The sequence below is a fragment of the Mytilus trossulus genome, chromosome 1 (assembly GCF_036588685.1).
Source record: "Mytilus trossulus isolate FHL-02 chromosome 1, PNRI_Mtr1.1.1.hap1, whole genome shotgun sequence".
NCBI lineage: Eukaryota > Metazoa > Mollusca > Bivalvia > Mytilida > Mytilidae > Mytilus > Mytilus trossulus.
The window spans coordinates 15,869,327-15,891,994 of NC_086373.1; the positions used below are offsets into that span (position 1 = coordinate 15,869,327).

The window sequence follows — 22,668 nt, forward strand, 5'->3', positions numbered from 1 at the left end:
ATTTAGTTTCCAGTTTTAAAAGTGATTGAGGTTCACAGAATCTTTATCATTTTGCTAATACATTTGACCTGTAATATGACTTTTAAGAGCTCTTTTGTACTAGACCCATATGCTGAATCAGTCTAAACATTCTGATTCACTCTACATCATTCTTCAGGATGAAATGTTGCCTGCCTAATTACAAGTTAATTTGAAATTCTCAGACTCATACAGCATAGTGCTTCCTTAAAGGAAAAAGATTGTATCAAAGCTTTAAAAAACAACACTTGTTTTCAAATATGTATTTAATAAATATGTAATATATAACTTTGTCTATATAAAATTCATTTATAAATTAAAATATATCACAATCATTAAGAAATTAAAAAAATCCTGATAAACTATAAAAGTGTAAGTCAAGCAAACTAAAATATTTACTGCATTATTGAATATATGTGTGTTGTTCCTAATCATCTTTTTAATTTGTTAAATATGCACCATGAAAAATCATACTGATTAACAAATGACTTAAATCTGTGTAAACTATTTGAACATAAACTCTTCATTGAGTCAAGATATCACAAATTTATTTTCCACTTGGATGAAGACAGAGATTATCATTCTCTTATATATGTCGTGTACAAGTTGCAATTTTGTACAGGTTATAACATGTACAAAAATGTTGTACATGTTATAACTTGCATAATGCAAAAATACAAGTTATAACATGTACAAAAGTACCTCATACATGTTATAACCTGTACAAAATATTGCTTAAAAATAGTTTTAACTTGTACAAAATTTAAGATAAATCTTATTGAAGTAAAATTTACATTTAAATTCACCAATGCATAAAGAATAGGCCAGAACGTGTCTTTTTCTGTAGAGGACAATGATCACAAAGTTTAAGAAATATATGTTTCATAACTTATGTAAGCAAAATCTGTTTACATGTAATTGACGTATGTTTATGCAGTCCATAATGGCTTAAATAAGTGTGACACTTTTTACTAAAAGCTTGCATTTCCTCAATGACAATTACATTAGATATTAGTAACTAAATTCTACCAAAATATTTAAGAACAATGCCTTATAATTTTGGGTAATGCTCCTCCCTCTCGTTTTATACCATGCAAGACTAAAACAATGTCTTATATGCTTACTCTGTAAAAGCAATAGAGAGCTGAAATAGTTTTCAACGGACCATGCTTCATTATCAATATCTTTGGATCTACTCTTCAACATTTTTGGCCTTCAGCATGACTTATGTAAATTGATAACTCAATTTTTTTTTATAAACTATAAGATCATTGCATGAGGCGAATGTCATTTTGATGTTTTTAATATATAAACCTTTACTTTGAAAGCATGTATTTGTGGCCTTTGGATGATGTTTGCTCCATGGGCGGGTTGTTGCCTTTTAGACACATACCCCATTTCCATTCCCAATTTTATTTGTAGTCACATCTATCCTGGCCATCCTCTTATCTCTTTTAGTGTCAACTAAAATGAAAGTATTTTACTATTGCCTTCAAAGTGGACACTCACAATCATAATTTATCCAAAAAAAATATGTCCATAGAAAGTCATACGAGGACCATAACACATGTCCTTAAGAAATATCTGATGACAGGTCTTAGGAATGCTTCGTAATACCGACCCATGGACATTAGCTGTATCTAAAAAGGACAAAACACACTTACATGAAAAAAAATAAAAAATTATGAAAATATTATTGAGGTTAATAACATCTGTTGCGATAATAGAAACATATCCTTTTTTTTATTACTTTGTACAAGTTAAAACCATTTTTAAGCAATACTTTGTACAGGTTATAACATGTACGAGGTACTTTTGTACATGTTATAACTTGTATTTTTGCATTATACAAGTTATAACAGGTACAATATTTTTGTACATGTTATAACCTGTACAAAATCGCAACTTGTACACAACATATATACTATTATATTAATGTTCAAAATCTTTTTTTTTTAAAGGCTTCCTTTGTTCATAATGGTTATGGTTTTTTTCATCATTAAAACATATTGAACACTTTTCAAGGTTGAGCAGACTATTAACAGTGTATAATGCACTAGTATACCTATAAATCATATCACTATGTTGAAGTTTGTAAATTCAATTATCTCCCCTTTGTCATGTAAGACCAGGATTATATTCTTGCATGTACATCCTTCGGTAGTGTTCTTCAACATTGTAAAGTCTCATCAATATCTGTATAGTTATTTAGGTTTTGGGCTTGCAAGAGACTGTGACAACAAATTGCAATATTGAATTATGTGAATTTGATTATCTCCCCTTTAAAGTATTGGACCATGAGTAGTGTAAATTTTTTATAGTTTATATTAAGCTACTCTTTCAGGAGAAATTGCATTTTATGTCACATAGAATGACCAAGAGACAAGATGGACAGGGTGAATCCTATGTACTTCCCAAAAATTAAGCTTGCAGGGTGTATATAATAATAAAACAAGAATGTGTCCTAAGAAAACGGATACCCCACTCGCACTATCATTTTCCATGTTCAATGGACCGTGAAATTGGGTAGAAAATCTAAGTTTCAAGTTGATTGGACTTTAGCTTCATCAAAAACTACCTTGACCAAAAACTTTAACCTGAAACTCGCACTTTCATTTTCTATGTTCAGTGGACTGTGAAATTGGGGTCAAATGTCTAATTTGGCTTTAAAATTATAAAGATCATATCATAAGCAACAAGTGTACTAAGTTTCAAATTGATTGGACTTCAGCTTCATCAAAAACTATCTTGACCAAAAACTTTAACCTGGAGCGGGACAAACGAACGAACAGAGGCACAAACCAGAAAACATAATGCCCCTCTACTATTGTAGGTGGGGCATAAAAATATTGGAGCTAATTGTGAAGTTAAGATATAAATCTAAAAATGTTGTTGAACCAAGAGATGTAATTTGTTTCTTCAAAGGCCATATCACTTTTTTTATAAGTAATAAAGTAGAATTTCCATTTCCACAACACACTGCATAAATAACTTATATTCAATACCAATGTAAAAGACAAAGATTTAACAATTAAAAAACACGATAACTTTATATTTATATGTTACTTTTTCAATAAATAAATTAGAACAACATAAATATACATAACTATAAATTCTTAAAAACTGCATTACACAGATCAAACTTTACTGAACTTCTATAAAGGAGATTGTGTATTATTTATGGCCACAATTGTCCAAATTTAAAATGTTCCTGGTATATTTCAAATTTATTCAAATTGCATAAAATAATGTTAAATAGATGTATTAGAATACAACACACCTGTTTAAAAAAACAACCTTTTCATTGCATTTACAATACATTTGACTATAAAGGAAATACAAGTGAAAGTAGCCTAGTTTTTGCTTGAATTTAATTGTTAATAGTAAGGAAACCAAATGCTTACAGAAAACTGAAAATGTCAAGAACATACAGGGAAAATTTTCTATGTAAAAAAATAAATAAATGATAACCCTGTCCCAGTTTTAATATAGTGCTCAGTCATTTTCAAGTGACAAATAGATTTCATCCTAAGATATATAATAGTACAAGTTGTGAATCTATTAATGTAGTTAGAAATACTGATTTTGTTATCACTGTTTCTCTGTATGGACACATAATTCTAGGATAGAGGTATATTGTTTTTGGTTTTTTTTCAGTCAAGCTGAAAGTTCAGATTCTAATTGGTCAAAAGACTTACAAAAATGTTCAATGATGGAACTGTACAATAAATTTTATTCAGATCATGTCCACTGCACCTGAAGTTGTGGAAGATACTCTTCTGAATACTGTAACAACTCAAAAAATTCAGCCCTTGTAACATGGTGACAAGCATCTAATTTTAATCTGGTCAAGCATTGTGCAACAGTTAAAAAATGATAAAATAAAGAACCCTCAATATGATTACAATTCGTAAATTCTAGCTCTTCCAAGTTTGGCAAAGCATTATGATTGATATAACGTCCAAGTTCTTCATTGGTCAGAAACTGTATATTGGTCAACAAAAGGGACCGCAAATCTTTACAATTTTTCAAAATGACTGAGAAAGAATCTTCTGGTAGCATGTCGTTCTCTCCAATAATGATACATTTGAACTTTTGAAGTTCTGTATAACTTGTCGTGTTGTCTGGAAAATGGCTTCTATTGTCCTGCAATGTTGACACCATTAAATTCAAATTTTTCAGATGAGGACAATATTTACCAATTGTAAATAAACATACATCGGTTAATTCAATAATTGACAAGACTTGAAGATACATCCCTACACTGCATAACAGAGGTGAAATTGATCCTTCAAATGATAATGTAACTCCATCATGTGTGTCAGAAACTATTTCTAAATGGCGTAAATGATTCAAAGTCATAAGTAGAAGGACTTGGTCATCATGTGCAACTGGGTTTAATGCTGCCATTGTGATATTTGGGCAATATTTACAGATTAACTCAATGTCTGTAGTGAAGATATCTTCAGTTCCAAAATCTAAACATTGAATTCTTGAATATTGAAGATTTGATGTGATAATAGGAGGTGAGTTGTTGAGTTTGTGAATTCTTGACAACACCAAATGTATCTTTTCATAGTCAAGGTCAAATGACTTTGTTCTTTGCAGTAATAATGAGGTAACACACTCTATGGTAATTGGTGGTTTACAATCTTCACAATCTCTTATCCTCAAAGTCTGTAACTTTGGACATGGCAGCTGACTGTCATCTGAGCACAAGGAATTTAATCCTCGCTGTGATATCTTGCAACTTGAAACATCTAAATGACGTAAATGAGAGCTATATTGACCTAGAAAAGAACATTAAAACAACATATAATTGATAAGATATGAATCAAACTCAGTGTCAGAGCAGTTAGTTGGTCTTAAAGTCATTTTTTACCAAAATGTTATTTTTCAATTACCTTTAACTTTTTAGAGCATTCAGAAGGGAAGATGATGATCTTACATTTATAAGGGAAGAAGAAAAATAAGTAAAGCTGAACACCAAACAAGAAAGTTGTGAAAACAGATATGGTCTATGAAACAAATCCTAAAATACATTTGTACCTTCTGAATCTACTGTTTTCATGGTCTGTCAGAACTGACCATTAAATGATATGAAGCGTCTACTGAATTAATATACTGTGGATTAACTCATTTTCGTGGATTAGAAACTTACATGTTTGTGGATATTTAGTTTCGTGGTTTTACAAAAGTTTGCGTACAAGCCTATAGAAATTTCGTTATTCGTTCAACATTTAATTTCTTGGTTTACCTTAACCCATGAATTCCACTAAAATTGGTATCCAACAAATGATAATGAATCCACAGTAATAGTAAAAGAATCCAACTTCTTGGTGTGGTTTTAAGTGATATAAATTCAGATTAAAAACATGTACTCACTTATTGCCATGAGAACTCTATCATCACATTTAGTACTTTTAAGAATAAGAATCTGTAGTGCTAACAGCTGGGTTACAACATTTTCTAAGGCTCGGGAAGATACATTATTGCAGAAGGATAAATTCAGCTTTGTTAGTTTCTGAAATGAAAGAAATATTTTTTTGGTATATCTACTTTGTTTCACTTAAATTTATAAAAATGTTCATTTATGCATATCATATGCACAGTGTAGATACTATTTTGTACGCTTTCCGGAAGTCGCGATTTTCGAAGCGAGAACTTTTTGGATCACATTTTAAATTTGTTGGATATACTATATTAAACGGTAAGATGTTCATCTGTACATTGCTTAATGATTAATTCAGCTGACATCGATATTCACAAATGGTTTATAATTAAATTTAGCACATTCATTATTCGTATCTTTCCTTTAATCAAGAGATTTTCAAGTGCATCACTAAGGAAAAGCAGTCGGTGAACCTAAAAACAATCTTTTTGCACCCTTACTGTACAAATTAACGTAAAATCCAGACTTAATTTACTAAATAAAGTATATTCTAAGTGGTGGTAAAAGTTTCAGCCAGATCTTTGAAGCCAGAAATAAGAAAATTACACTTGTTTGGATTTATCACTGAACGATCAGTCTCGCTTGTATATTTTGAAACTGTATGATCAGTCTTTATTTCACTGTATTCTAGTAGTGATTTCAAAGTTATTTACGATACATTAGAAGATGGCATTTTTCTAAAGAACACACATGTATTTTAATAAATTCACATCCTGTAAACTTTTCAAACATTTTTTAGCTTGATAGGGTGAACTCGACTTACTACATTAAGTATAATGATGTTTGAATGTGACTGAAATAGAAGAAGGTTTGTTTGTTTATAGAAGTTTCAGAAATGTCCTCCGCTATACTTACAATTATACAAACACACTGATTTAATTTTTATATAAAAATGCATGAATTTACAAACATTCGAGGCCGAACTGTAGCCTATAATTGATCACAGTTCCTTCACTTTGTTTTTGGATGTAGATCTGCCTCTTTCACACTCGATTGTACACCACTTTGTAAAGCGTTGGTTTATAGTGATAATGAAGTCCGTCTTTCCGTTCGTCCGTTGGACCGGTACAACATGTTTCGCCGGTTTTGCAAGCGCATCTTCTCATAAACCACTTAATATACATAGGGGTTTCCAGACATTTTTAAATGGAGAGGGGGTCCAATCCAGGAGAAAAGAGGATTCCAAATATATGTTCCCATACAAATGCATTGAAAGTTAAAAAAGAGTTTCAAACCGCCGGATCCCAATTTTCCTGAATCCGTCACTGGTATAACTATTAATTATTTTTTCTCGGATTCCGTATCATAAATTATAATATAAAAAAGAAGATGTGGTATGATTGCCAATGAGACAACTGTCCACAAGAAATCAAAATAACACAGACATTAACAAATATAGGTCACCGTATGGCCTTCAACAATAAGCAAAGCCAATATCACAAAGTAAGCTATAAAATGCCCCGAAATGACAATGTAAAACAATTCAAACAAGAAAATTAGCGGCCTTATTTATATAAAAAAGGAATGTATTTCGAATTTTATCAAAAATCTTTTATGGGGTTTCTTTATATAAGATATGGACTTGAACATTGCATTATATGGGGGCACCCATCAGGTTTTTCCAACTGTGACTTCCAAAACCAATTGTTAAACTTTTCTAAAATTGCTCCATTTTTACTCTATTAATGTATTATGGACCTTGTATTTCGAATTTTTGGTGAGAATATTTTTGATGTTTCTATATCTAAAATACGGACTTTGTCATAACCTTATATTGGGCGTACCTATTTTATATCCACAACTTCCTTCAGACACTTGTCATAACTCAATGAATCTTTTTCAGATTCCTGATCATTTAATTCAATTGTGTACCTCTTATTTTGGTTTTTCGAAAAATCATCATTTTTTTATTTCCATGATAAGGACTTTTCCATTACCTTATTGTGTGGTACCCGTTTACTATATGCAACTTTCAAAAACTTACCATATACTAGTATTTATAAAACTTCATCATATTCGTTATTAAATGATGCCATTGTGCACCTATGATTTAGTTTTTCTGGTGGTTTATTTTTTTCCAAAACATGGACTATAGAAGTGGCGGGGTATAATTTCGTTAATTCTTTCCTCAATACCTTAATTTTTAAAGCAAAGCTTTCTCTGTCTATTTTTTGTCATTATAAAAGAGACAGGCTTGATTTATGTTATCACTAATTGGTCAACGGCAGATGGTGTAAATAGTCTTTAAAAATGTAATAGTTAAACAGATAGATGCAACGACACTCTTATACAAAGTCCACAAGCGGATCATGTATTGCTTTTTAGGCATTAGATTTTAAGTAAGACTGACGGAACAAAAATATAATTATTTTGCCGTCTATTAAAATCATCAGAAATATATTTGTATTGTCTGATGAAAGAAATCACACGTTATAGTTCCATGGACACAATCATAATATCACATAGACACGTATATACCTTCAAATTGCCTTTGTTTTTCAGTCAAGGTCGTTAAAAACTTCCATTTATTGTTGTTTTTTTCTTCAAAATCACGACTGATCATACAGTCAAAAAATCTGAAATCTCTACTAGAATACAGTCAGTTTTAGACTGATCGTACAGTAATTTATTTTGGGATCCTCAAGGAAAACATATTTTTTATTTGAAATACGAACATTCTACTTAAATACGGTAGGAATATTGAAACAGTATATATTTTACTGTTAACTGATGCAAATATTTGCAATAAAAGATTATTTGCTTTTTACTACGAGAGCAAAATTGTCAATCGATTTCACTTTTTTCTACGAAGTTGGTGTGATGCACACGTATATTTTATATTCTACTGCATGTTTTTGTTACAGTTACTCATATTTATGATGTTTAAGATGTGCAAAGCACTTTATAGATATAGGAGTAAAAAGATTATGAGAAAAGGCACCAAAACAAAACCGTTCTGTTGACCAGTTTGAAATCCTCGCTTCGAAAATCGCGACTTCCGGATAGCGTACAGAATAGTATCTACACTGTGATATGTATATATATATAGTATTTTAGCTTTTAGTTGTCATGGTTAAACAGTATTTCCTCACAGTGAATTGTCATTTTCTTGTCACCTAATGACTTTTTGACAGCACATTACAACAATTCAGATAATTACTGGAGAAAAAACAGAGAAAGTCACTATCTTGTAACTTCAAATTCATTATCAAGGTGAAAAGCATAAAAAGTAAAAATGTTGACAAAAACTGTGAAACTGTTGTTAAAAACTTATATCCAAGATCAGATCTCTTTGAACATGTTAATGAATAAAATCAATAATGATAAAGCAGTAACCAGATTTTTGCAGACAAACAACTGCAATAACTGCATGGTATAAGTCGGCTTCAGACCACAATTAATTCCCTTTGTTCATGGTATGGGTATATAGTTCCCAACTATTAAATTAGGTAGTTCTGTCTACTGTTTTCTTTGAAATTTTTACTATTTAACAGGTCCTATCAGTTGCATATATATATTGAAATAAGTCAATCATATGAAAAATGTATTGTTGAAAGTGAAAGTAGTGATTTGGCCAATATGAAATTAAAGGGTAGAAATTTGCCTTGGTCATTTATTCAAGATTCAAATCCTTCCAAAAAAGCACTGATGGATTGTCCTGGGACAAGCATATTTTATTTGAATAATAATGGTCTATAAGCAGTTAAATTTATTTCATGTTTGAAGCAGTGCAATTTTTTTATTCAATTTCAACTTTTACCAAAAAATGCATTGTAGCAAATGGAAAGAATAATTGTGGTCTGAAGCCAGTAGTCTGTACTTACATGACATCTATCACCTATGGTATTTACAATACTATCACTGCATGGGTACACACAATTTGGTGCCTTGCTCAAATTTAGTTCCAGTAATCTGCTACTGATGAGAAGTTGTAAATATTTTGTCTTAAGTAACTTTTCTTTTACCAGAACATCCAACAAGTATTGAATCAATTCACTGGCTGAAAGCAGAAAATGAAATTCTATCATATTGCCATGCACATATTTATAAAGAGATTTTAATAATCATGAAAGTTTTAAGTAAACTAAAACATAAAATGCATTGAAATTGTACTGCTCTGTTTCTTTAAGTTTTTCTAGGTAAGCAGGTTTGTCGTTACTCAAGATTCAGTTGTTTTGTGTAAACAAGGACTTATTTGTCAATACCTTATGACAATGTAGGATAAACTGTGAGCCCACTGTAAATAAGTATTTTTAGCAGAATAGAACTAAAGGATCTATTCTTGTTAGAAACTTTCAATATTAAAGGCATATAGTTTTACATATTCCTATATTTGTTGAACTCCTGAAAGTGAATGTAAAAATAGCTGATGGGCTTACCCTACTTTTCAGGTACAGTGTGAACATCATACAGGCTAGAGATATAGGGGAGGGTTGAGATCTCACAAACTTGTTTAACCCCAACAGATTTTTGCGCCTGTCCCAAGTCAGGAGCCTCTGGCCTTTGTTAGTCTTGTATTATTTCAATTTTAGTTTCTTGTGTACAATTTGGAAATTAGTAAGGCGTTCATTATCACTGAACTAGTTTATATTTGTTTAGGGGCCAGCTGAAGGACGCTTCCAGGTGCGGGAATTTCTCGCTACATTGAAGACCTGTTGGTGACCTTCTGCTGTTGTTTTTTCTATGGTCGGGTTGTTGTCTCTTTGACACATTCCCCATTTCCATTCTCAATTTTATGATCGAGTCCTAATTTATTAAACTTTTTAAAAAATGACCCTTAAAGTGGAGAGGGATTAATATAAGTTGCAAAACTTGGTTTCCAATCCACTATAAATAAATATGTTTAAACTAAAAATGACCCTTAATCACTTATCTGAACTATTTTGTCTATTACTTTTAAATAAACTTGATGATTAATAGTGTATGCAGATGACATTATTTAGCCATCTCATTCTGCTCTAGTGCCCAAAATATGGCCACTAGATAATAGATAATTTTGATAATGCAATATTTTAAAATGTAAGTTATGCAACACAATTTGTTCAGGACAGAAGAACTGATCCCTTTAGGGCGTCTGCCCTTATAAATCTGGCTATGGTTTTCAAAAAGCAACACATTGCATCTGACGCAGGGGACACCTCTAGAAAGCATTTATTCAATCAAATACAAGGGATCTTCTTCTATTATGGGTCAGTTATTTGACTGAATCTCTCATTGCTCCCAGGCTGTTACCATAATGGTAACACTATTGAGCTATACAATGTAACTAATTTATGCTTAGTTAAAACGCAAATTAACAGATCTAATATTGTTGGGCTGTTATTTAGACAAATTATATATCGCAAATTATCAGATCTAACATTGTTAAGGCTGATATTTAGACTAATCATATAATATCTGTTGCACTGTACCCAACATGCTAGATCACTCTACCACCTAGGCTCTACAAAAATAAAGCTTTTAGTGGTCAGAAATCACCGTCAGATGTTATACATCTCTTGCAGTTTTTATCTGACATCCTAAGAAAATTTGTTTGTACTTCCCTCATACCCAAACTCATGCTACTGAGATAACATGGCACCATATTGCATTACACTTGCCAGACATACTAGACCACTTGATATATATGTTCCTGGGGTCTAAATACAGCACAAATATTTTCCCAAAAAACAAAAAAAAGTGAAAAGGTATATTTAAGGCGAAGTGTACGTAATTAAACTTTACAATGGATTTTTTTTAAATTTCACATACGAATTCTGCTAGTAAAATTACACCAGAAAATGGACTAAAAAAAGGGGGTAACCGTTTTTGTTTTTGAGATACGAGCCGTTGAAATTAACTACATGATACACCAAAATTACAAAGGATATATAGGGAAAATCATCAAAATTAGCAGATATTTTTACATAATAAAGATTTTCTATTTTGTTGGACAATGGATTTTTTTCTAAAATTGATATACGATTTACAAATCAAAGACAAACCCATCGGTGCATAGAAAGTCCTTAGCAACCGTATTAGTTTTTACGCTACTGTCTGTTGAAGTTTAGTTTTTGGCCGGAACATTGAAATTATCTGGCGACGTCATTGTCTGCAGTAACGTCGCCACAACTTCTACGACGAAACTCTATTATACCGTACAATGCCGTAGCAATGGCGTTCGTGTGTATTACCCGTCTTCCTATGTATTACAAATGATCTTACGCTATAATTTGATAAGGAAATAAACTAACTTATTTTAAAGAATATTTCTGTCGCAAAAGAAAATGCAAGTTTGTAAATTAATTTACCGCAAATGAAAGAAATTTGCCGTAGACTCTAATTTCATCTTTTCTATATTAGAGTTATTTCCGAACCTTTTTCAATGCTGGCATGGATTGTTTAATTCTTTTATGAATCAAATATCGAGTTTGAATTAGTCCCAGTTAACACAGTGTTGTCAGAATGAATTGATCGGCTTTAAGACTAAGATCGGGTATACACCTCGTTTTCAATCTTACTTCTGTATGTTTGTATTTAAAAAGTAGACCTATTTTCTGCATATTTTCATGCTCGTCATTTCTGCATGTTGTTAATCTGAGGATTTGCACACAATATAGTCTACATCATAAACCAATTTCATAAGTCATGTTTACACACATGCTAAAGGCGCATCTCTGCCAAAACATATTTTATTTTACAAAATTTCCAATCTCGATCACTTTCCCTTTTCTTTAACTAAATGACAAAGAATGATGTAATGTTTGCTGAATGAAGTTTCAGTAACAAAAGAAAATATTTGTTTGTTCCATGCATTATTTGTTAAAAATCCACATTTAAGGATTTAAATTGATTGATTGATTGTTGGTTGCTTAACGTCCAGTGGCAAATATTTCATGCATGTTCAGGACGAGAACAATTTAATAATAAATACAATAGGAAGTTTTGTTCATAACAGAGGCCATCCTGGATGACGGTCTGGGAAATTTGGAGTGCCACTAGAAAATGAGAGTACATGTATATTGGATAGGGACAGAAATTTTGCCGTGTGCAACAGTCCACATATTCAACCCTTAAATTATAGTTGTTACAATGGTTTTTAACGGGCATAGAGTGTGGCACTCTCTTTACACTAGGAATCGGATTAAGCGTTTCCATTCTGACCGGACGTGACTGCGAGCTTAATAAATCATGCACAGCCAAACGGACCCTCCTCTTCGGAAAATCTTTTACTGCCGGTCAGGAGAAGACCAAGCGACCATATTTCGTTACCCTAGTCACCCTTGGGGTAACACGGATTTAAACAATAAGCATAATGCATACTATGGTTCTTCAACTATTTTAGTTCTTATACATCCGTGGCTTTAAAATGTTCTGCCTGTAGTGTCCCTTATCTAGGTTAATCCAGAAAAGCGCTTCATTTCATTTTATCTTCAGAATTTTTTAGACCGCAATGAGGTTAAAAAGATGGACTCGCTTATATATACATTTTTTTTTAAAAATTAGAAAAGATCGGAGTATTTGGTACAACTACCAGTCGCAGATATTTCATACATGTATATTCAAAATGAAAACCTTACACCTTATGTGATTCTTTTGAGATCGACGTACCTAGTCAGTGCAATAACGACCGCAACATACCCATGCAGTGGGGGGTGGGGTCAATGTTGATAATAAGAAAAGTAATATCCTATAAAAAAAAAAAAATGTTGAATGTCAATGATATGAAACTCCAAATTCTTACATTATTGGACAAGTAATTTGCAGATCCTTATGGGAGTTGGACCCCCCTTTTTGGGCCGATCAATGCATTTGAATGGGGACATATAGTTGGAACCCCCCCTTTTTTTATGGGTGGATCCGCCCCTGCTAGTACACCACGGGCTTCTCAATTCTTGTATTATGATCTATTATCATGAACTAAGTGAAAGCATAGAGCTGACTGAGTGCGAGATCTTCCTGGATAATCATTGAGGTCATTTCACCTCTCATTTCACTAAACATTAAATTACAGTTACAAGTGCCACAAAACTTTCCTGGCCTCTTTTCTTTAACCGTAAAGATATTTTTTACTCATTTATAATCTTGAATTGAGACATATTAGGAATAATTAACACGTTTCTCTGTCAAAATTACATATTTTTTTTTAATTTGAAATGATGCACACAGGCACAATAAAAGAAAACAAATTTTGCTATCTCTTCGAAATTGGAATTTGAAAAAGAAGAAATGACGTGTTATATTTTTATCATACATGAATCATGTGTATTTGTACTTTCAATTTCAATTTGGTTCTAAATTTAGATTCAGTTTTCCAATAAATTTCGGACGGAATAGAAGACACCTGTTTATTTTCTGCACATGTATAAAAAGTTGAAAACTGGAAGTTGAATGACATAGTTTTTACTTATTCTAAGATAAATGTTTAGAGTGATCACTTTTTAGTTTAAGATGAGTATATTTTTGGGGCCTAATTTGTTAACTTTTGTCTTTGTTCTTCCGACTTGTAAGTGTTGCCCTAGACTAGTCGTCAAATTATATTCTCTTGGTATCGTCTTATTTTCTAAATTGATATAAAACATGTCCTAAAATTTTCATTAGCACAAAATACGAACATGTCAACGTTTTTTTAATCTAATAATTAATTTCACATGTCATTCATTAATTGTTCGGTAACCTAAATCTGTATGTTGAGTACTGTGTGTTTTTGTTCAAAACTACGGCTTTTAAAACGATATTGTTGGGTCAATTCAGGTTTAATTTTAAAAATTAAATAATTAATAATAGAAGTAGAATCGTCACATGTTTATTTATTTATAATTCTGTTGTGAGGCGTTTTTACAATCTGTTGATATCATAAGTTTTTACACGAAATGCCTTTCATGTCCCATGCGTCTGAAACAAAAAAAATCAACTAGTATTAAAGTCAGGCTGCACTAAACAATAGAATGCTTTGATTTCTAAATGGAGTAATTCAGATAATTTCTCATGATTAGGTTTTTTAAGACAGCACGGGCGTGCTTGTTGGATTTATGATAGACTGCACGAAGAATTTTCTCTTTCGTGTGTCCTTTCTTGGAGTAAGGGAGATAACTTGCGTAACTAACGTCGAACGTTATTAATCCTGTATTCCGCTAGGGGCATGCAATTACTTACACTTCGCCTTAAACTAAATGCATTTGACTAACAGGTTAAACAACTGCTGTTCTTGAAATTCTGCGGACTGCCATTGACCATTGCCAAATAAATTGATCACAAGATTTAACAAAGTGAATCTGATACCAAATGGAAAACAATACACTTGTGGCAAAGATGGTAAACCACAAACATGAGGTGCTAAAATTTGTACACCATATCTGGATTTTGACAATTAATGCTCATGGTTTTATATAATAATGAAGGAGGTTCTTAATGGGAGTTCTTCCATGACAAAAAAAAGTAAAAAGTCTTGCTAAATTAAAAATAATTGCAAGTACAAATAATAGCCTGTTATTTATACTACCTTCATGAAGACTACAACTACAAGTATAGCTGCGAAACCGTAGCTCTTAGGTCCTTATGTTATTTTTTTACTATTTCCGGACCATATGGTCCACTTTATCAAACAAACAAAAAAGGACCATAAGAGTTACAGTTCAGCAGCTACTATAAGTAGTACAAGAGCAAAATTATCTCAACCTTCAATAATGCAATTGTACACTCAATAATTATCTTTGGGAATACACTGTCAAAATAATATGAAAATCGCTAAGTTAATGTACTAGATTTTGACCTTAGTGAAAGTATTTCATAACAAAAACAAACCAAAAATAGCACTGCTATAAAATTGTCAGAAAACTTACTGATGTCATCAAAAGGACCAATAACGTGGAGAAGTTTTCCTGTTGAGATAAACTGCTCCTCAAAAGGTTTATACCAAAATTGATCAAAGTTTCTCGCAATATTCTGCAAACAAGACAATTTCAAAGATGTAAGACGACGTGCCATCTCTTAGTGTAGAGTGCCGAATGAAGCCTTCGGAAGAAATATGATGTATTATTATGCCAAACTCGTCCCTTCACGAACTCGGACCAACGTTCAACAACTCGAAGTTTCGGTAACTCGACCGACCCTTTACAACATGTGATGTATGCAGTAAACTTATTCTTATAAACAAATGCATACAGCTTTATTTTTTATTATTGTTTATAAAATAAAGTATTTTTACCTGAATGTGATGTCATTGATGTACGAAAAATCAGTGGCGGATCCAGAACTTTTCCTAGGGGGGGCCCTGCTGACTGACCTAACAGGGGGGGAGCTCCAGTCATGCTTCAATGATTCCCTATACAATCAACCAAATTTTTCCCACGAAAGGGGGGGCCCGGGCCCCCCAGGCCCCCCCTGGATCCGCCTATGAAAATGCGTCTTGCCTTTGTGTAAAATAATGCATACAGTATAATGCAAATATATAGATTTATAATGGGCTTTGCTTCATAGCTTTCTTTTTACTTATACTTCTTAATATTTTTTCGAACACCAAGTGTCTTCAAACGACGCAGACGATGTCGTGATACCAATTATACAATTGCAAAATTTGTTGCAGTTGTATAAAAAAAAAACTGAATGATAATTATTTTGCCAACTGTGACTTCATTCATAGGGATTTAAATATAAAAAAAATAAATTGCTTTGCTGAGCACAGCCTGATACGACCGCAGAGGTCGAACCCTGAATATTTGGGGCAAATTTGGAAACAATATTCAAGCTTGATACTGTCTGAATTTGGATTGTGATCAAATTTTTGACATAATATAGGGTTTTTTGGTCAAAGATCAGTGATATTGTCTGCCTTAAATTACTGGAGAATAAAGGCTTTTTTCCCTGGAGAAGAATCCCAATTTGAAAAAAAAATGGCTTAAAATTATTCCCAAAAAGACAAATTTTTTCCCAAACAATGCAGTCTCAGTAGTAATTGTGCATGAAAACAAATGAAAAACACTCTTTTAAACATTTTTCATGCCTAAAATGACTAAATGTGAAGATTTGAGGGTCATTTTATGTATTTTCACTGACAATAAGTGGTCTTATTTCAAATGAGGGTTTACCTCTTGAAAGGGGGTCTGCAAATTGAAGTTCTTGTCATAACCATGGTTTATTATTAATTTCCCAATTTGATAAAAATGACGTATATTTTCCCAATAAAAAAGGGTAGAGGTAGTTTTGAAAAAAGCCAACAATATCACTGAAGATACTGTGCAATTCAAGGTTTCTTCTTTCTTTTTGAAACTTTTCAAAAATTTGAAAAATTTGGAGAAAAAAAATCTGAAACCTTTAAAAAATTGGAAAACAATCCCCCCTCCCCTTGAATCCTGGCTTAAAGCAATCACCACCAAACTCAATTCAAGCCTTAGTAGTAAGGTGTGGTACAATTTCAAAAAAATTGATTCACTCAAACACAAGTTATTGTCTGGAAACTAGAAAAAAATGCTTGCTTTTGGCCCCTTATTTCTGCATGTTATGTATGGGCAATAGTCCATTTGCCAATTAATTCTGTTATTACATACTTTTTAAACAAATTACTTTTCTTTGTCTATCTTAGAATGGTTCTATACAGGACAATTATGACTTTTGCCAATGCAAAGTATGATAAATTGAAAGTGATGTATCAGCGGTTTAACTTATTTTGCCTGAAAAATAATTTCTGATGTCCTTAGTATTTAGCTAAACAACAAATTAATGTAATTAAAAGATTACAAAACCTTAAAGATTATTCACATTACGCACAGGTAAATTTGCTCTTTCTGCTAGTTCTCCATTGTAAATAAAAATGTATGTCCCTCATAAAGGGAGACAACTTAAAAAAAGGTCTCTAATTACAGTGTCAGTAACGGGAATTGGCAAATGGATTATTAACCCCAAACTTAATCGCAGACTTCCCTTTGCGATATGAAACCTTGTGGTACAACGTCAGAGAGATCCATACACTCACATACATGTAATTGTCCAGAAACTACAAAAATACTTGTTTTGGCCCTTTAGTCCTAAACTGCTGGCACAATAACCCCAAAATGAATCCCTTCCATTCACCTTTGATATTAAACACTGTGGTATGATTGCACAGCAATCAAAAACTTATACACAAGTTATTGTCCTGAAACTAGAAAAATGCTTATTTTTCACCTCTTTTTGGTCCCAACTGCCTTAACAGTTGGGACCAACATCCCCAAAATATTTCCCAACCTTCCTTTTGTGGTATTGAACCTTCTTAAAAATATATCACAGAGATCCATTCTCTTAAACTGAAATTATTGTCTGAAGACTAAATGTGTATTGGGACAACCACGACGCAGACAACGATGCAGACGACATCATACCATTATACGATCCCCAAAAAATTTTTGCGGTCATATAAAAACCCAACTGATTCAGTTATAAACAACTAAAACAATAAGAAAGACTAATAAAACAAGATATAATTATCACTTTTTTATTTAAATTCATAACAAATATTGATACATTTTTATGATATTTGCAGACATTAATAAGGTTTTAACTTGAAAAGAAAAGTCAATTATCAATTTTTTTTATAACAATGAACTATAAGTATGAATACATATCATATCAAAGAATAATTGTTTAATTGAGATGATTAAGTTACAGAAATTGCCTTTTATAAAAAAGAAAATATTTCCCCAATTGTTTAAAGTATGTCAAGATATTAACATTATATGTCAGGTCATTGTCATAAGACAAGATAACTCCAACAATTAAGTGCACAGTTATATGGATGTTAAACAAAAGTAAACTTTATATGAAAAGAATATAAAATTAACATTCTGTATAGAAATCAACATTTCTCTACAAACGAAGCAACTAGAAGGACTGTACAAATCCAAATGTTTTTAGTTGCTAGAATTGATAATGAAATAAATTAATCTTTGATTTGTTTTAATTGTAATATTGCAACTCTGGCAAAAAAAATATATAAAATAACATTTATTCTGTTTAGGACTATTTGGTTTTGATGCTCACAAGTTTTATGTACAATGCATTTGGCTTCCCAAACTTTGGTATCATAGTCATGCCCACTAAAATCGGTTTCATACTTATATCTCCATTGGGTTGGCACCACAATTATGAGAGTATTAATCCTTTAAGTACCATGCACCCTTTATTTGGTATTTGAGTCAACGTATGAATAAAATGATAAATTCTTACTGTAAATTGACATTTCATTAAACATGTAATAAAACTGCAGCTATAAGGCTTCAACTCTTCCAGGCAAAATTGACCAATCACTAATTAGCTACAGAAGGTTCTTTATTTTTTTCAGGGAAACCAAATTTTGTGGACTACATGGCTATAGATAACCACAAGTTTATATAATAAAAAAAGTACACATTTTTTGTAGGCTTAAATGCAGACTCTATCAAAATCAAAAATAAACAAAAATATAATTTCTCCCCAATAAACAAACAGAACCGGCTAATATAAATCGACAGTATTCAAGAATCCAGTAACCATCCTTTGTGTGAATGAATATAAATAATTATTTCCACTGATACCTGCAATGGTAATAAATGAAGGGACAAGTAATACTTCAAATATTAATGCCATATACAAACTCAAGTCTTTCAGTTTCTTTAGTGTCAAAGGATAGTGAAATGGTGCAAAAATTAACTTCTTTTCTTATAAAACACAAAAAATCGATTCTTCATAATACACAATGTATACACAAATATGATAATATGGAGAAGTGGCATGATTGCCTGTTAGACAACTTTTCAGTATTAACCATAGTCCCCTAAAATGTTTTCATTAATACAGAAAGCTACTTAAAACTTTTCGATTAGAGAAAAAAATATCTAAAAGAAGAATTTAATTCTGCAGGTTAGGAGTGATGATTAAAAATGTTTAACAATTTTCCTGATTATTTTTAAATGATTTTTTTTACTTGGAATTATCACCAATTTAACAATTAAAATAATGACATATATACATGTACTATATCTATTCAAGTAAAAGCATAACCAATCAAAACATACATTCAACACTAAAAAAAATACAAAAAAAATAAATAACATATCTACAAATTTCAAACTTTATGTACATAACAAAATTCTTAACAGATTATATATATATATATTATGGCAATATTGCACCTCATAAATAATTTTGTAAATTTACAGTTTTCTACTACAATATATTTGTCATGAGTATTCGCAATTTATATTTCTTCTCTGTTATCTTGATTTATGAAATATAAAATGAAATAATCATTTCTGGAACATTTTCCTTCAAATTAGAGTAAAAGATTCAAAATTGGCCATAATGAATTTGTTGTCAGATTTGTCAAAATTTGAAGATCATAATTGGTTTCTTTATGATATAAACTACTTATTAAATACAATTTCACCAGGAAATTTTCTGTACATTTCAAACAATTTAAAATTGTAAAATTGGGTCAATTTGTATTTATATAACAAGTAAAAGACAGTTATAATTAAAATTATCTAAAATTCAAAGAATCTGAAACAGATTTAAGAAACACAAACGATGAATACATATGACTTTTGACAATTCTACTAGTAAATGGAACATGACAAGTATAAAAACTGACAGTTATATTTGTTGAATGATTTCTATTTCTATTTCTCACAATTGTGTTATAATTAAAATGTCACATCTACAATAATAAATGTAGCATTGATTCCCAAATCTAATATAATAATATTATGTCTAAAATCTGTACATGAATTAGGACAGATAGAATTATTTTCATAACAGTGTGGATAAGACCATTTCTTGGCATGCTCAGGTTATCAATTGACAGAGTCAGATTAAGTGAACATTCGTCTGTGACAATCAGTTGTCACATCCTATGCGTTAAAGACATTTAAAGTGTGGGATGGTCAACTGTTCTGACCGCCTAAATGAAAAAATACAAATTACAAGCAGAGGACTAAACCTTGTGTGTTGATTTAAATACTGAATACTTAAACTTTCTTTTTTTCTTCTCTTGCAACTGCATTTACTTTACTCATTTATTCTATTTAAATCCCTTTTGGAAGGCCTCTGACAGGCTGAGTGAGCATAAAATCACCATTATCGATAGCCAATGACAAACAATTTAAATGTAAATGATTCGGTATCAAGTGCTGTTGTTGCACACACTGTTATGAAAATGTTTTACATGTTTGTAGCTCAAGTGCTAACAAAACTATTGATAAGTCTCCTCCTGCATGATTCAAACTAGAGACACAGTATATCCATATAGTTTTCAAGTCCAAAATTTAAAAGCTTTCCTAATTTTTATATTTTAATGGATACTAGAACTACTTTTTTAAAGGTCGAAACCTATTTTTGATATTTCATTATATGTTTTTTAAAACAGCTTAAAATTAGGAGATAACTGTATTGTATTTTAAGCTTGGCCTTCGTAAAACATAGATTTTACTGTCGCAAATTGAGTTTACCTAGCGACGCGGAGCGGAGATAGGTAAACAGATATTTGCGACAGTAAAATCAAGTTTTACGAAGGCCAAGCTGAAAATACAATACAGTTATCTACATTCTAATGCCACATATTAAAATAAATGTCATTTGATAAATATTTTGGCTTAAAAATGGCATAAATGAAAAAGTCCACGAAACTGTTGCATTGTTTTTAGCATCTAAACAATGTGACTCTGGATGTCAAACATGAATACTAAACATATTTTTACTTTTCGTGCGCTTCAGAATGGTTTCAATATAGACTAAAAGAAGATTTTGAGGCTCAAAATGTGAATATCTTGTTTATTTTTTGAGAAATTACATATCCCAGAATTCAAAATGGTGGCTTTCTTAGTTACGGACTGGTAGAACTTGGAATCTAACCCCTCAAAATATTAATCAACGTCCAATGAAAATTATCGTTACAATCTAATTGCATTAGAATTGCTTATTATAGAATACATGTCAACTTCAGTATGTGAATAATTTTAAAATCATGAAATGCAAATAAAATTGTCTTTTTAAAACATAATTATTTATAACTGACCAACTAAATATAACCTGAAAAACAGATTGGAGGGATTTATACATTAACTCTGACCCTATACATTTCTATAAAACATATCTTAAAAAATCTACTTTTCATTTAGTCCAGCATAAGTTTTAATTATTCTATATAGATAATTTATCAATATTTTTTTATAAATTGATGGATCATTATCACAGATTACAATTTTGCAATTAAATATAAGTGTGTAGTAAATTCAAGTACTTCCCAGCCATTTTTAGATTAATATTATGCAATTTCAGAATCATTCTCATAATATTTTTTTTTTAAATCAGTACCAAATCCAAATGTATATCAGATTTAATTTTCAGCTGAATCTTCCATAATTTTTTTTTACAGTGACTTGACTGTTAGTGTTGCTATCCACCAATTGCAACTCATTCAAAATAGTGACCCAATTGCAATTTGTTTTATTGAATCAAATTGTTCAACTGGTCAGAATATTGAACAAATTGTTCAGTCAAAATGTGAAAGTGCAAGGTGATAAAATAAAACATACTTACAATCCTATAAGACTTTAACTCCACTTTAATGATGTTATGAAAATTTGAGTCTATCAGTTTGTATAGGTATATTATAGTCATTACCATGCTTAAGGTGAAATTGTTTATTTTGAATAGCTATAAAAATGTCCAAACTAAGCTTTCATATAGTTTTTCTTTCTAAAAGTATTCTATATTCATGAGAACCAGATATCATTTTAAATAAAACATCATTTACTCAGAAAAAATATGTGTGAAATAACAATATGCTATTGATAAGTTTTCATGGGGAGACAACTTAAAATATTAATCTTTTGAATTAAGACTTTTTGAAAGAAAAAAATATTATCTCCCCATGGAAACTTCCTACAAACATATTGCAATTTTACACATATTTTACTGAATATGAAATGTTTTAATTCACACAATGTCTGATTCTTATGAATATAAAAGACTTTTCGAAAGAAAAACTATATGAAAGCTTAGTATGGACATTTTTACAGCAATTCAAAATAACAATTTCACCTTAAGCATGGTAATGACTATAATATACCTATACAAACTGATAGACAAATTTTGTCACAACATCATTAAAGTGGAGTTAAAGTCTTATAGGATTGTAAGTATGTTTTATTTTATCACCTTGCACTTTCACAACCTGACTGTGGTTTTCTACAGCAATTGGTTCAAAT

At 31.2% G+C, this 22,668-nt stretch overlaps 1 protein-coding gene across 1 annotated transcript; it reads right to left on the minus strand.

Annotated features, from left to right (window-relative positions):
* Nucleotides 1–266: 266 nt before the first annotated feature.
* Nucleotides 267–15,495, minus strand: LOC134716577 (uncharacterized). Its single transcript, XM_063579592.1, has 4 exons — nucleotides 15,292–15,495; nucleotides 9,295–9,470; nucleotides 5,404–5,542; nucleotides 267–4,808 (listed from the first exon to the last, which is right to left on the minus strand). Exons 1-4 carry the CDS (start codon nucleotides 15,434–15,436, stop codon nucleotides 3,760–3,762), a joined length of 1,509 nt encoding a protein of 502 aa, XP_063435662.1. The 5' UTR covers nucleotides 15,437–15,495; the 3' UTR covers nucleotides 267–3,759.
* Between the last annotated feature and the right edge of the window lie 7,173 nt (nucleotides 15,496–22,668).